The sequence below is a fragment of the Halyomorpha halys genome, unplaced genomic scaffold, assembly GCF_000696795.3.
Source record: "Halyomorpha halys isolate HHAL.00 unplaced genomic scaffold, Hhal_1.1 Scaffold678.1, whole genome shotgun sequence".
NCBI lineage: Eukaryota > Metazoa > Arthropoda > Insecta > Hemiptera > Pentatomidae > Halyomorpha > Halyomorpha halys.
The window spans coordinates 589,011-604,162 of record NW_027112940.1 but is presented as its reverse complement, the minus strand read 5'-3'; the positions used below and the strand labels follow the sequence as shown (position 1 = coordinate 604,162).

At 29.7% G+C, this 15,152-nt stretch overlaps 2 protein-coding genes and 1 long non-coding RNA gene across 3 annotated transcripts; 1 reads left to right on the top strand and 2 right to left on the bottom strand.

Annotated features, from left to right (window-relative positions):
* Nucleotides 1-27: 27 nt before the first annotated feature.
* Nucleotides 28-3,945, bottom strand: LOC106685308 (THUMP domain-containing protein 1 homolog). Its single transcript, XM_014427900.3, has 5 exons — nt 3,476-3,945; nt 3,273-3,404; nt 2,500-2,610; nt 1,123-1,211; nt 28-956 (listed from the first exon to the last, which is right to left on the bottom strand). The coding sequence occupies exons 1-5, from the start codon at nt 3,665-3,667 to the stop codon at nt 731-733; spliced, it is 750 nt and encodes a 249-aa protein (XP_014283386.3). The 5' UTR covers nt 3,668-3,945; the 3' UTR covers nt 28-730.
* A 772-nt stretch (nt 3,946-4,717) lies between these two features.
* Nucleotides 4,718-8,213, top strand: LOC106685309 (uncharacterized). Its single transcript, XM_014427901.3, has 5 exons — nt 4,718-5,056; nt 5,862-6,353; nt 7,449-7,517; nt 7,648-7,737; nt 7,826-8,213. Exons 1-5 carry the CDS (start codon nt 4,718-4,720, stop codon nt 7,886-7,888), a joined length of 1,053 nt encoding a protein of 350 aa, XP_014283387.2. The 3' UTR covers nt 7,889-8,213.
* Nucleotides 8,214-12,266: 4,053 nt separating this feature from the next.
* LOC136796558 (uncharacterized) lies at nt 12,267-13,189 on the bottom strand. Its single transcript, XR_010844280.1, has 2 exons — nt 13,106-13,189; nt 12,267-12,398 (listed from the first exon to the last, which is right to left on the bottom strand). It is a non-coding gene; the product is annotated as an uncharacterized lncRNA (long non-coding RNA).
* Between the last annotated feature and the right edge of the window lie 1,963 nt (nt 13,190-15,152).

The following is a 15,152-nucleotide window of genomic DNA, read 5'->3' as shown; positions in this document are numbered from 1 at the left end:
ACAATCTTAAAATGATACATAAAATAAAACATATTAAAAACCCTTATACATCAAAATATACTATTTACTAAAAAAGAGCATATTACAATATTTTTAAAGAAACTAATATAGATAAGAAAACAGTAAAATAATTAAAATATAGAAAAATAAGGATATTAAGAATATCATAATACTTTAAAATAATTTGTAGCATATGAGCAGGCGAATGGATTGTACAACAAAAATAAATAAGAATACCATTTAAGTTATATTGCAAGACAAGATCGAAAATATGAAAAAAAAAAAGTAATATTTATAAAATGAACTGTGACTAAATATACTTAAGTGAATAACCAAAAAATTACAATGTTAAATGTTAGAATAAAAAATTAAAATGTTAACATCCAAAAATTAGAATACAAAATTATCACCACATATTTCCATAACTGTAAAAATAGTAAAAACCTAAATTCCACATTAACTTGTGAAGTAACAGTCTAAATTTAAATTTGATAATATAGTAATTTATATTATTTACCAATAGGAACACAACAAAATAAAAAATACTCAGGTAAATAATTAATAAACACATTATAACGAAATGTGATAGTATTGATTGAGTAATATGAATATTTTATTGTAAACGTCTTATGATGAGAGACCAATGCTATGAACCTTATGTGTGGTCTAAGTAAAATATAAGTCCTCATGTTGATACTTCAATATTAACATATATTAATTTAAATGATGCTTAGGTATCAGTATTTTTATTAGATGCAAGGGCAATCAAATTTAATTTCATATAACCATGAAAATTATTAACAACTGACAAACAACATATATTTCTGATAATTTCCACAATCACACTTTTCGCTGGTGAGTTCAGATCAACTTTGTGATTCAGATTCCTGTCTTTAACAAGAAGAACAAGTTCTTCTATCACTTCCATCCGATTTAAATTAGTATTACTCCTCTTACTGAAACATAAAATATGTTTTAATACTCAGTTATTTCATCATGGCATTCTAAAGAAAAACCAAAAGTTTAACTTGTTTGTAATAAAATTAAGTTTATCTGCACTAAATAGTTTCAGGCAGTAAGGATATATGATCAGATCACAGTAATTATTTCTGTCAAACTTACGTTAAAACTATGCTAAAAGAAACTGGATCACATATAAAGTGTTTTTCGAAAATATTGCAAGCAGCTTTTTTGATATCATCTAGGAATGCCTGAAAATAATAAATAAAGAAAGGATTAAAACCGGTAAAACATATTAAATAATAGACTCAAAACAGTCGAGAAGGTAGACTTTAGCCTTCGAATTAAAATTTTTTTTTTTTGCCAGTACTTTTTTTGGAGGGTTCCCGGCTTTTTTTGAGGAAACCTTTTTAAAACTTTATTGGGAAATTTTTTTTGCCCTTTTGGAAAATTGGTTTTTTTTCACTTGGCTTGGCCCTTTTTTTAAAAACTTACTTGTATCAGATAACTTCAATAATTGGAAATTAATTAATTCTATTTACCTACCTTTCTAGGCCCTGTCATTTACCAGCCGCATTTTTTGAGAACAGGATCTGACACTGTCCTTTGAAATTGAATTTGAGACTGTTGGTAGTCAGCAAAACAATAAACTTTATAAGGATATAGATTGCCTTCCCCACTTGTGGTTTACAAGAGATTTTAGACCAGTCAAAATCTCGGTCATGACCTGCGCTGGATTTGAGGAATTAAAAGCCATGACAATGAGAATTGCAGGAGCTTATGTCCTCACTGAGTAGTTTTGTCAGGTGAGGACTGAAATGAATTTGCTGTGGTTCAAAGAGTTTATTTACAGTTGGGGACACTACAACCTTGGATCCTAAAGAAAAATAGAACTGCTGGAAGACAGAAACCACCCTCTGCCAGATATTTAAGTTTGCAGTGTACATAGCTCTTTTTATGTGTCATTATACAGTCATCTATAACATCCTACTAATGCAAACATTCTTATTGCCCAAAAGGGAGAGGAGAGTGGAGAAATAATATACATGACATGACATTGGAAACTTAACCTTCTGTTTTGTTTCTTAACGAAATTTTGTAGAAGCTGAAAGCTGAACACTACAAAAACTATTAATCACTATTAAAAACAGAAAAAGTAAACTCAAACATTGATTAGGTAAAACAAAACCTATTGTAATTATTTAGTTAATTGTTCATAAAGTAGTGAAATAAAAATTAGAGTCCATAATACTCAATCATTAATTACTCATATAAAATGTATAGTAGAAGAGGACAACTTCCATAAACAGACAATCAAAGAAGAAAGTTCATGCATGCTTTTTTTTTCTCTTACTAACTATTCTTTGTTCTATGCAATTCTTTGTTCAAGTCTTGTCCATTCTACATATCTATCTCGTAGCAGGCGCTACTTCTACAAATTCATTCAAAATTATACGAGAGCCTTAAATCATACTAGAGGACAGGATAAATTTGGAGAAAGAGATTATGTACGATAGGTTAGTAATATCTTTTCATTACCTTGCAAGTTATTTCCACTGGCAGCATACGAATAAGGTTTCTACTCCTTTGTACCTTTGTACTTTCAATTTCTTTTGCAATAGTTTCAACTATCTCAACAGGATTGTCAATCTAAAAATTATTATTTTTCTGAAAATTATTTTGATCTATTTTCTACTGGATTATAAAAAGATATGGTATTTTAAAATAGAAAAATATATATTTTAGAAAAGTTCTTATATTTGAGAACTTCTTTCAAGTATCTTAAAATGACAACTTCTAAAAACACTGTAGCATGAGGAAGTTTAAATTGAAAAGTTTTTAATTTATTTTATAGTGTAGATTTTTTTTCAAGTTTTAATTTCTCAAGCACAAACAATCTTAGACAATACTGAGACTCAATACCCCTATAAAAGAATGAAGATAATCCATTCTTTTCAAATCAGATTTATTCTACTTTTGGACTAGTCAAAATCCTTACCCAAAATGTTCATACAGTGAGTCCAGTGTTAAACAAAAGTTTTTTCTTATAGATAGAGAAAAAAATCGAGGGCAGGTGATGAAAACCTTATAACTCGATTATAGTGAATTTTATAGGAGAAACAAATATGTAATCTACAAAAATTATAAAGATTTAATTCTTTTAGTTTTACTAAATAAAAATTCCTAGTAAATGGAATAGAGATATCAGTGCACTTTCAAGTCAAACTGATGGAATTACGGGGTTTTCATTGACTGATAAACCATTGTAATACATATAGTGGCTAGGATTTTAAGGGATAGTGATAACTTACAGTTGTCCCAATAAAAATACAGTTATTGATTCCAGTATCAATAGCCCTGAATTTCACATTCTCTCTTTCATACTTCACTTCCTCCATTATAGCTTTTTCAATATCATCACAATCTTCAATTCCCTCAAACTTCTATAGAATTAAAACATCTTTAGTAAATAGTTATATTAGATAATTGTAATCAGTAAATTAACCAAATTTACATTCTCTTCAGGATTTATTTTAGAATTATATTCGTCTAAAAGATGTAAACCTTCTGTTATGCAGGCTTTCATGTTACCATTACATGTGCATACAAACCCTTTCAAACCTGGCATCAAATCACTTTTCCTTTTCTTAGAAAAATGATTTAAACTTTTAAAATAGTTGTTTCGTTTTGTTCTCTTACTACTCATCTTAAAAGCTCAGTCTTAGGTTTAAACTGTACAAGAAAAAACTTGTTTGATTTTATAACCTCCACTACAGCCAAACAAGGTTATTTTTTGTGTTAAAATAGCATAGATGTGTTTCCCATGTAACAAAAACTTCCATACACCCAAGATTAGGATGATTTTGTTCGTTAAATCTAACTTTGAAATGGCATTGCAGGGTGTGGTATATTCCAACTACATTTCATAAATATGCCACTTCTATTCTAGGAATCTCATCCGCTCTTCTTACACTTTTAGATCTTCTTGGTTATGTCCTTGGAGTGAGTAGTCCATGTCATTTTATTCCTGAACTTAGTCCTACTTTAGGCAGGGAAATGAAAGAACGAAAAAATTATTTGGAGATTGTGAGAAATTTAAAGTAAATAAAAGTTAAATCTGAAGTATATTTTAAATTCCTTAATTAACATTTAGATCTTTCTCTTATAATAGTTAGTTAAGTTATGTTAACTTCCACATTTGGTGTAGTTGAATAACTGATTGAGGAAGAATCCTTTATATAAATATTTATCCTTGGAATTTTTATTTTATTTATACTGAGCCATAACAATGACGTGGTATACTTTTGTGTGCAATATTAATTTTCTAATCTTCTCCAGCGCACATAATTTTGGATTTTTCGGTGCATTGGGGCCTTTTTTCTTGGTTTTTGTTGGTTATTGAATTTTTGGACTGATTTCTTGGGGGCCCAATTGTTTTTTTGCTTCTCTTCTGTAGTAGGGCAAACAATGTATGAACGGCGTCAAACTACGTATAAAATATGTTCAAGAAGTTCAGTAATGAATGAAGATTTAGTCCTTTAAACTGCAAGTGTGGACGAGAAAAATACAACACTCTAAGAAGATTTTACAGTTACATATTAATTTTTATTGTAAAATAACTTAATGAAATTCGCTAATGTTTGCTTAGTAATTGTGTAAATCATTAACATAATTTTTTTTCTTCTTTCCTTTGAATTACGATAGTAAACTTCCAGTGTCCAAACGACCGCTCGATAAGCTCAGTAGCCTCGAGAAAATGGAGAGTTCACAACTATACGCTGCCATGTCCCCGGTTTTCTGGATTTGTCGGGTTTCTGGGCTTTTCCCATTTAGTAATAACTTCACCATTTCTATTTTCTGGGTCCTGTTCCCCCCTTCACTCTTTGGTCTAGTCACAGCTAACGCTTATTTCTTTTATTTTTATGCCGAGGAGTTCGATGGTTTTGCCGGAGAGATGTACTTCGGACTTTGTTTTTCACTCTATATTTCAGTCGCAGCTTTGGTAGTATTCAGCTTCACAATGGGTGGACTCTATAAAAAGATCATGGCGACAGTGTTAGATGTTGAAATTTTTCTCACTCAGTTGGACGTCCAGGTTCTTATATTTTTAAATTACTAAATAGTAGTTAGTTTGAAAAATTATTTATTTAAATGAAAATTCATTATTGGAACAGTTGATGAAATTGGAGATGTTTTCTTCTAGATTAAAAAAAAAAAAAAAGATTAGTACTTGAAAAGCCAGTAGTTATTCGGTATTTGAGTAAATTCGTCTGAATTACTGAGAAAAAACCCTTTTGGAGAAAGACTGTTTTAATTCTGATCCATGACATATTTTGTAAACCCACTTTATTATATTCCTAAATAATTTCTTATATTTTTTTTCTGCTCATGAGATAAAATAAGCTATGAAGACTCTTTGTGGGTCTAAATTAAAAATGTTTGGTTTAAATTCTTTAAAACAAGAAATCATCCGTGCTTAAACGTGGATAGTTCCACGTTTAAGAAAATACAATTTTGTTTTTATTTTCGGTTTGAGGTGTTCCATAGACTATACTCTAGACTGAATTTAATATGTGACAACACTAATAGATACAGCTAAATTTTTAGAACGACCTCAGTAAATAAAGTAACTGAAATCTGTGGTACTGTATTTGGAATATGTTAAATAAAACAAAAAGTTTCTCTTTTCTATCAGATATAACACTAATTTTTATACAAACTAAAACTTTGTTGATTTAATAGACTATCTTGTTTGTTTTTGTTTTCTAACTATATCTCTCTATCTCTGTATATATTCTTATTCATACTGTTAAGTAGAATATACTAGCGTAGCAATAAATGAAATAAATTTAGAATAATATTAAACATACTCAGGTAAAGCATTGTGCATTAATTTTTAGTTCAAATACTGCACAACCACCATAATCCTGGACGTAGCCTTGAGAGCAGCCACCATTTTTGCAACATCCATCGCCAATTACAACGAATACAGTGACGATGCCTTACAGCTCTATTTACGGGCTATCGGTTTTTACTTGACACATTGGTGTGTTAATTGTGTTGAGATGCAAATAGTTGCATTGTGTAGCTATTTGTCGTGTCTCATTAAGTCTGCCACATCTTCCCTCCCTTCCCCTGATTTCGAAGGTTTCTTAGAGGCATCGACAGGATTCGTCGAGATATCTGAAATGATACATGTACTTTTTTCGAAACCTTCATTCGTCATTTTTGGAAATATATTCATTTGCACCACTCTGGATTTGTATTTCTTGATAGTCGTCCTTCCAGAAATGGAATCGAGGTCTATAAAGTGGTTTTCTTTGGGACGTTGTTTCGCTCGCTGTTACCAACTGTGGAGACTCGTTTCAACAGTCAGCTCGATGTCGGATGAGGTATTAATGAACTTTTTATTTATTAAAACAAAAAACTTATTGTATCATATTCGGTAAATAAAGAAAAATCCTAGTATATGATTTATAATGAAGTATCTGAAATGGGATAAAAAATTTTAAAAAAAGTTCGCATTTTTTGGGTCTTATCTTACCCCAAGTAAAACAGAATCATTTCTTGTCAGAAGGTACCTTTTTTTTTTGAGAACATTTAACTTTTGGATAACTAAGAAGTAGGGTTGATTGAAATGGAACCCATTTTGTATTTTAGTCTTAATAGTGTTATCCCTAAATTAAGAAAATGAGTTCATTTTTACAGTCTTTCAAATTCGTTCAAAGAATTGTAAATTACTTTTAGAACTCAAAAGAAAGTCATTAAATTTTGACCAAATACTGGTCCACGATGCGAATCAATGTTTGTTAATTTTTTATTTATTTATTTTTTTTATGAAACTCAGTCATACGGAATATAAGGGAATTTTTGTCAGATAATGTTCAATAATCGTTCAATGGAAATTAGCATTGAGTACAAATCTTCTTTTATTACAAAAGGATATGCTGGTGACCATTCAAGGTGAAAAAAACAAAAAACAATAATTATTTGAGAAATGGTAGGGAAATTTCTTAATTGAAAAATTGTGGAACCCTTGCTTTGTTTTATTGATATAAAGAAAACAATCTTGTAGTTGCCTGAAGTCTAAAATAAATATGGTAAATATTAATAAATATAATATTTACTGCTGGTAATAAAAACAATTAATACATCTTTATTCACGTTTTAACAATCTCTTGTTATAATTAAACGGCTTAGTTATTTTTTTAACATTATTTGTTCTCACTATCATAGCTAAAAAAGAAAAATGGATCATTTAAAAAAACAAAAACTTTCAAACCAAGTCCTACTCTGATGTGTAGGCAGTACAATACCAAAAAAGTTGACTTCTCCAAACTTTGAGCTTCGAAATCTCCTACAAATATTAAAAATGTTTTCATTGGTAGATTTCAGGTTCTATAGATAGTGATAAAGGGATGGTAAAAAGTAGAGCATTGACAATTATGTTTAAAGATACTAAACACTGCATTTTTCAATGTTTTTAGGCAAAGAGATTGGATTCAAAGTTGTATACTATTGCTATAGAAGATCCAACCAATCAAATATCTAAAAAGGTATAATTGTGTTTACTAATTTTTTTTTCAGATTAGAAAAAAAAAGAACCGAAATAAGTTATAATACTTATATTACTAGAGAATTTTTTAGAAAACATTCTATAATTTCTTATTTTTTTTTTCTCACCAGAAGAAGCTCATTCTGTATTTCTCTATGAACCAGCGAATGGAGATTACCGCTTGTGGTTTCTTCCCCATCAACTATGCTCTGATTCATTCGGTAAAAACGAAAGTATAGAATATTGGAATTGACACACAAAAATAAAATTACTAATGTAAAAAATTATTATTATTTATTTTATTTTTAGGTTGTCGCTGCTGTTACAAACTACCTGGTAATTTTGGTTCAGTTCGGTAACACTCCATCGTGAAGTGGAATCACTGAATGAACAGTTTCTTTCAGCATGAGTTCAAAACAAATTTTCTTTCTTTGGCTGTTATAAATAAATTATATATAGAGTGCAATGTAATTCACCTTGACAGTTCAGTACTTAATGAATCTCGAGTAACTGATAGTTAATCCTTCGGTATCCATTTTACTTATTCACGAGGGGACTATCATATACTCACATACTCACCTGATGATTGGTTTTTTTTAATTATTAGGTTTCTCAAGATAAGTAACTTTAAATTTTTTTAAAAATATCAAAAAATGATAGCACCAATTTGTGGATATCAGAGGTTAGATATTTGGAAATGGCCTAGAAGAGCATATATGCAAGAAAAAAAATTAAAGAAATTATAGTAAGTTATGCTAATTTTTAATTATTTCTACCCACTTCCTGCCTATTGGATTATTCCAGTGATGGGGACTGTAGCAATACACTACTGCCAGTAAAACGATGTACAATTTACGAAGAGTACTCTTCTTATTCTTAGGACCAGGTAGCTCTACATTCTCACCAACCGAAGAAACTCCTCGATGAGTTCATAAATTCCGGTGGGTCTCATCTTTGAGTGGAGCATTAAGGACCAATGCCCTAAAGAACCCTACGTAGCTTGGCTCCAAAACTTCTCTGCCCCGTGAGAAATTGTGAAACCCAATAGTCCCAAAGGAAAATAATATTCATAAAATAAACGCTAAAATCCTATACATACATATATTCATCAATTTCCTTGGAATTCCTGATTCCTCCCTTACGTGTCCCTAGTCCTAGGTCCCCAGCCATTTTTTAATCAACGCTCAGTTACGTTTTTTACTGATCTAAATTTTATAGCTTATTTTTAAAATTATTTTAAATTTTACACCTTAATTAAATGTGTTTTATTGATTAATGTAATTTAACTAAAACAAAAAAAACCAAAACTATTGCCATAGGTTCCTTGTACGATTAAAACATTACTTTTTACGTAAATATCATTCAAAAGTTGTGATTAAAATTAACATGGAACTTTTAAAAATATTCAAGGTGTTGTGACTTTGGTGGCCATTTTTGTTCTTTAAGACAAGAAAAATACCAATTAAAAATATGCCTGACTTTTGTGAAACTTTGAAACCCTACAACTCTTATGCTATAAACTTTACCAATTTGATTATCAAGGATAATTGTTAGAACTATCAGGGAGGCTAACAGAGCTATCATCGGAACTCAAAAAATGGAAATCGAAAATTTTCATACTGAGAGGTAGGGATAATTAAAAATTCTCCGAGTTCTGGTAACTCTCTGACAGTTTCTAGAGTTCTCAATAATTTTAAGAAACATTTTTGTGGCTTAAGACACGAAAAATACCAATTAAAAAGGAGCTTTGGGGGGGGGGGAAGGAAGAGGGGACTACCAGAACTCTAAACAGAAATTTCGACACAATATTTCCCAAACATTAGCACTTTAACACCATATAACTTTTTTTCATCAACATTAAGGATTTTTTTTTACTGTTAATGACATTGTATTTGTTTGATAAAAAAATTAGAGGATAGGGAGCCAACTTCACAGAGTTGTGAAGAATAATTTTTATTCGGGTGGCTAATGATCCATGGGCTCTGGGCAGAAGGAAGGCGGGCGTAAGATCACACCTCGTTTCGCGGAGTTTTATTTGTGATGGAACCCTTTGAAACATGTAATATACGCTAATAATTTGATGACCGAATAATGTCATGATCCAGAAAGCACGCAGTTCTCTAGTAAACGATTTCCCGTACCCCTAATAAATTCCCGCCCTAAATTAATTTTAGAAGTAGGGGCCAACTTCATAGAGGTAATTTTCACTCCATTTTGTACGCAATTTAGAAAATATTATTTTTCGAAAATGATTTTCAGTAATTTGCACATTAACTTTTAAATAGCACATATTCTTCCTTCACATCCTACGTAATATTAAAAATATATCTTTAAATTACAAAATTATCTTTATCAATCTTCGATTGTAGATAAGTATTAAATTAATCTCTGTTTTCCTGTTATTATAACCATCTCAAGCATTCTTGTTAAACTGCTACACATCAGAATATTGATTTATGTTTAATATACTCAGGGTCAAGTCTTTTTTCTTGAAGCCATATATGCGAAAGTTATTTATATCGCTATGGATATGGTTTTATTGTGATAGATCTGTTAGTTGTGTGAACTTTTTAACCTTTCGTAGTTTTTAAAATTCGTTAGTTATCGGAACAAATATTCGAGTCGGTTTACAAGGTTAAAATCATAAAGTAACTGTTCCGTTACTTTAACTGACGTTACAGTTTTTATGATGGCCAATTAAAATTGAAAAGTTTTTCAATCATTTCAGTTATAAAAATTAATAGAATTTTTATCTTTTTGAAACATACTAAAGTAAAATCGTGCATTTCCCCCAATGTTTAGTGGTTTGCACAGTGATCGCATTAGGGGATACGATTGATTAGCGAAATATTTGTTTTTAGAGAATCTGTCTCTGTCAAAAATTATCTCTATGGGCAAATCTTTATGGATCGAAAAGCATTTGCTAATTCACGGGACCAATTTATAAATCTAACAACCTGAGAGGGCAATGAATAACGAAACATTTTATGTAACTTCAGTTTTATTTATATTCACCATAATCTATGATAGCGGTGAGACTTTTATTTATAATTTAAGGTAAATTTTTTATAAAATATTCACGTATTTTTAGCACTGCCAGTAGATTAGATTAATGTGGATCATGTTTTGGATTTTGAGCAGTTTGAACTGATTAACTGGAAAATATGCATTATTTATGATGAAAACCAAAACATGTTTCTTTGGAAGAAAATAGGTAAATTCCTTATAAATAATATGTTGAAATCTCAAAAACTAAAATAAATAAAAACCTGATCACGAATATGGCAGTCGAGATCAGATGGTGAAATATTAATTACCACCAGCTATATACCATGAAATGATTCATCAAATTTAGAAATCCTACAAAGTAATGATAAATGTATGATGAATGTATGGGAATATATTTAAGATGAATATAAATTTGTTAAAATTTAAATTTCAGGATAGGTATCTTGAAACTCTTGTATAAGCTCATCTACTTTGTAAGTTTGAATCTATTAGTATGTACTGGAATTAACAACTGAAAAACGTTTAATTCCTTAGATGGCGTATGAGCCGAAACGTAGAAGATTTAGTTTGTTGATTGGAATCCGTGAAATAATTTTGCATTTAAATTTTGAAAAATCAATAGCGACGCGAATTTGCTGATAAAAATCCTATCGGTGCTTGTTGAAGTCACTATTTGGACAAAAGGTAATTGCAATTAAAAATACAATTATTGTAATTTGTAACAAGGAAATGAAATTAGAGTTTGGATTATTAATTACAACTGCTTGATGAACCACTGCAATTGTAATTATGGTCCGAAATTATAATTATTAGTCTAACCAAAGTAATCACAATTACGTTTGACTGTATTGAAGTGTTACCAATCTGTAGTTTCTCCATAAGTCTGCATCATGCCACTATAATAGAACCAATATCAATTTCCTAGATGTACTTTTTATGTTATACTTTTTTTTTTAATGTTTATTTAATGATATTTATAACTGTATTTAAAATATATACAACTAGTAAATTTTATGTTAGTTATACAATGACATGATACAGACATGTGGAGAATCTACTCATTAATAGAACTCCAATAACAATTCTAGAGAAGATATCGAGGCCATCTTCTGTTCAGACGACTAAGAAGTTTATCATGGAAGGATTGGTATCTGATTCTGGCATATGGAACATAGAGGTCTTGATGGAAGACTTAACTTGTGACAAAGTAAGGAGCATTAAGGATTTTACGAAGACTTTTGGATTACAAGAATTGGATACGAAATGAATTTGATAGTTTGGTGGAGCCTCGAAATTACAGTTTTAAAAATCACTAAATAAATAGAAAAAATCATTTGAGTGTAATTAGTAACCACAATTACTTTTTGCCCAACACTATTGTGTAAGATTTCGACACCTAGTAAATGTTTAAATCTTACATTTAAAGTTTTATCATACAACTGATCATTCTAGAGGACTACGAATAATGTTAATGTGCTGTCACTGAGCTAACATCTGCTTTTTGTACATGTGAAAATTATTTCATTAGGTTCATTAGGGTGTGATTGATATTACATTAAAAATACAAAGATAGATTTTCATTTATTTCAGAATCACACTATTTCCATTGTAGCAATATCCTCTTCAAATAAAATTACAGATGATAACCCTTTTGGAAGTAGTGCTAATTCTTCTTAAGTATTTCTTCAACTATATATATATTAATATTATTGAGTATAACTGGATTGAAGAAAAAACAGAATCTTAGCTAATATTTATATTTATAATAATCATAATTTGTGTGGTTTAAAAATAAATACTACACCAGATGCGGAGTTTTGACATTGGAAAATTGAAACAAAATAGTCAGGTAGTTCAGTGCTGATGCCAAAATCTGCTGAAAACAAATCAAAATACATTTATGCGCTTTTGAAATGATTGACTAATAGAAGCGATCATAAAATATACCTTATTACTTTTTCATTAACCACAATGTCGACAGTTAAACTGTTACAATGTTAGTTCGAATAGAAAACAACAGATCGCTCAGGGGACATCTCGACTCAGTTATATTTTTATAGGATAGCTATTTATTTATTTTTTTATTTGCGAATTATCTCAAGATGTCTCTAGAATGATGCGTTGATTATTTTACAAAAGATTTTTCCTTTGATATTCGATCAATATAATCACTAATTACTGATTTTTCAGTACATATTTCATGAAATGTTGTTTTTTAAAAGACTGTATCTCGGAAACTATTGAACGTGCTAAGCTCTGTTAGGGCTCATACAATAAAGGGATTGCCTTTTTTTGTGTTACGATCTCCTCTTGTGAGATTGTGACATGTACATCGACCAGCCTTCACGCCGTTTTTAAATTTAGAAACTATCTTGAAGTCTCCTCTTCCCGTTTTAAGCAAATATTCAAAAAAGGATTACTTTCTTTTGTGTTATGATATCCTCTTGTGAGATTTGTCCATGCCAATTGAAAAACCCTCCACTCTACTTTTAAGTTAAGTTTAACACCTTAAGCTACGGTTTGTTACTTATTACTTACTAGAAGTAAATTCAAAATAATCTAATGTATAAAAATACAAACCGAGTGAATCAGTGTTGGATCTAGAGGAAATACACCACATGCACTGTAAGAAATCTTTTTCTTCATATTAAGGTGGGTTCTGATCGTTGCCTGTTAAGATAAAATTGATTAGTATTAAATATAATTTTTTGATAAATATAAATGGTATGTTATCTACAAAAATTATAAGAAAATTTTTTTTGAACAATAATTACTCCTGTTTTGTTTTTTTTCATCAAGAAAAATTCTTGAAAATTGCATTATAATTCAAAACCTATTTTTTACTACTTTAATTTTTCATTAAAAGTTAAAGAACAGGGAAAGAAATATTGTTTTATAACATACTATTACTGTTTTAGATTTCATATATAAGGAACTCTTAGATTTATGATTTATTTTTATATTAATTTATAATAATTTTGTAATAATATCCATTTTCAACTTTCAAAATATAAAATAAAATTAACACAAAAAAAAAATTATGAGCTCCATGTTCAAAACTCGTTTTTTTAAATTTCCATTTTATACCTTCATTATACTTCATTATATCGCAGTGTCATAATAGTATAAAAATTTTATACTATTTTTTTCTATAAATCCAGTCTCTAAAAAGGATAAACTAGCATCATCTCGAAACAGAGACGCTTTATTTTAAACCCTAAATCTTCCACAAGTCTATTGAGTTGCAACACACATAACATTCTAATCAATAAAACCATAATAATATTAATTAAAAAATCAATGGAATAATAAAAAAGTAGGGTTCCTGTTTTCTTTGGAATTAGCAGCAATACATTAGGAAGTATTATTATTATTTTATATTATTTTTTATTTTTTATTTTAGTATGTATGAGATCATTCATCAATATTACCTATTGCCCACAACTGTGTGGCAGATTGTAATATCTATCAATAAATAAATCTATCAACTCAAGTTATAGTCTTAAATAGTTTTCTAATTATTTTTTTTTCAATTGTTCAATGCTTAAAATTAATTCAATGAAGAAGACAGGTGCATGATATTATAAAATGACACCTTACCTTTTCTGAACAGTTATGAAAGATATACAATGCTCTCGAAACTTCGTAAAGATTGTATAATGGTATAATGAGATGGTACAATTTATACTGAATTTTGGCGGGAGAATCCCAAGTTGACATGAAAAAGTATGTTTCAATAATACTTATAATATAAGAAGTAGAAATTCTGAACAGGAGTCTTACATTTGATAGCGATCTGAAAAAAAAATATATATGAGAAAAAAAGGAAATTGCTAACAAATATTCAACTGTTCGGCCGAGTTTTCTTTTAACTTCGTTTTATTAATCTTTCTAAAATTAAAAAGAAGGGTGAACAAACGTATATTGAATTTTAAAAACCTGGACCATTACAACACATTATAACACCATAGTATACCTAAATAATGTAGGTTAAATTTTGAAAACCAGAATATTAGGTAAAGAAAACACGATTAAAATATAAAAATCCTAGAGGTTATATACGCATATATATATTTATTTATTCTGTTACTGTAGCCGTGAGTCACCTCTGTGTTCGGGAGCTTTCCGGGATTAACTCAGCCTCACAAAGTGGGGATTCACTCAGCCTCATAAAGTTCTGATTAAGAAAAATAAAATAGGATTCAAGAAAATTGAGAAGAAAAAATCTCTTCATAAAGCCAAATATAGATAGTTTTAGTGTGTATCCTTTCTAACCAGATTTTGTCTAAAGAAAATTATTGATTGGTCCTGTTTATTTTAAAAGATATGGTTGCCAAGTACATTGAAGCAAAACCTCAAACCAGGAGAATATTTGTCAGAATATCATTTTAGGTTTTCAAAGTCATGCCTTCCTGCCCCACAGTATCCTTTAATAATACCCCACTCATTCCTGTCGAACAGATCCGTTACTTAGGACTATATCTGGACAAACGACTGACATGGAATCCTCATACAAGACAGGAAACTGCTCGTCGATTTCGACAATTACAACATTTACTAGAAAAACGGTCTAAACTTCTAATATATTACAAAAGACTGATCTACTTGACTATAATAAGGCCTCTCT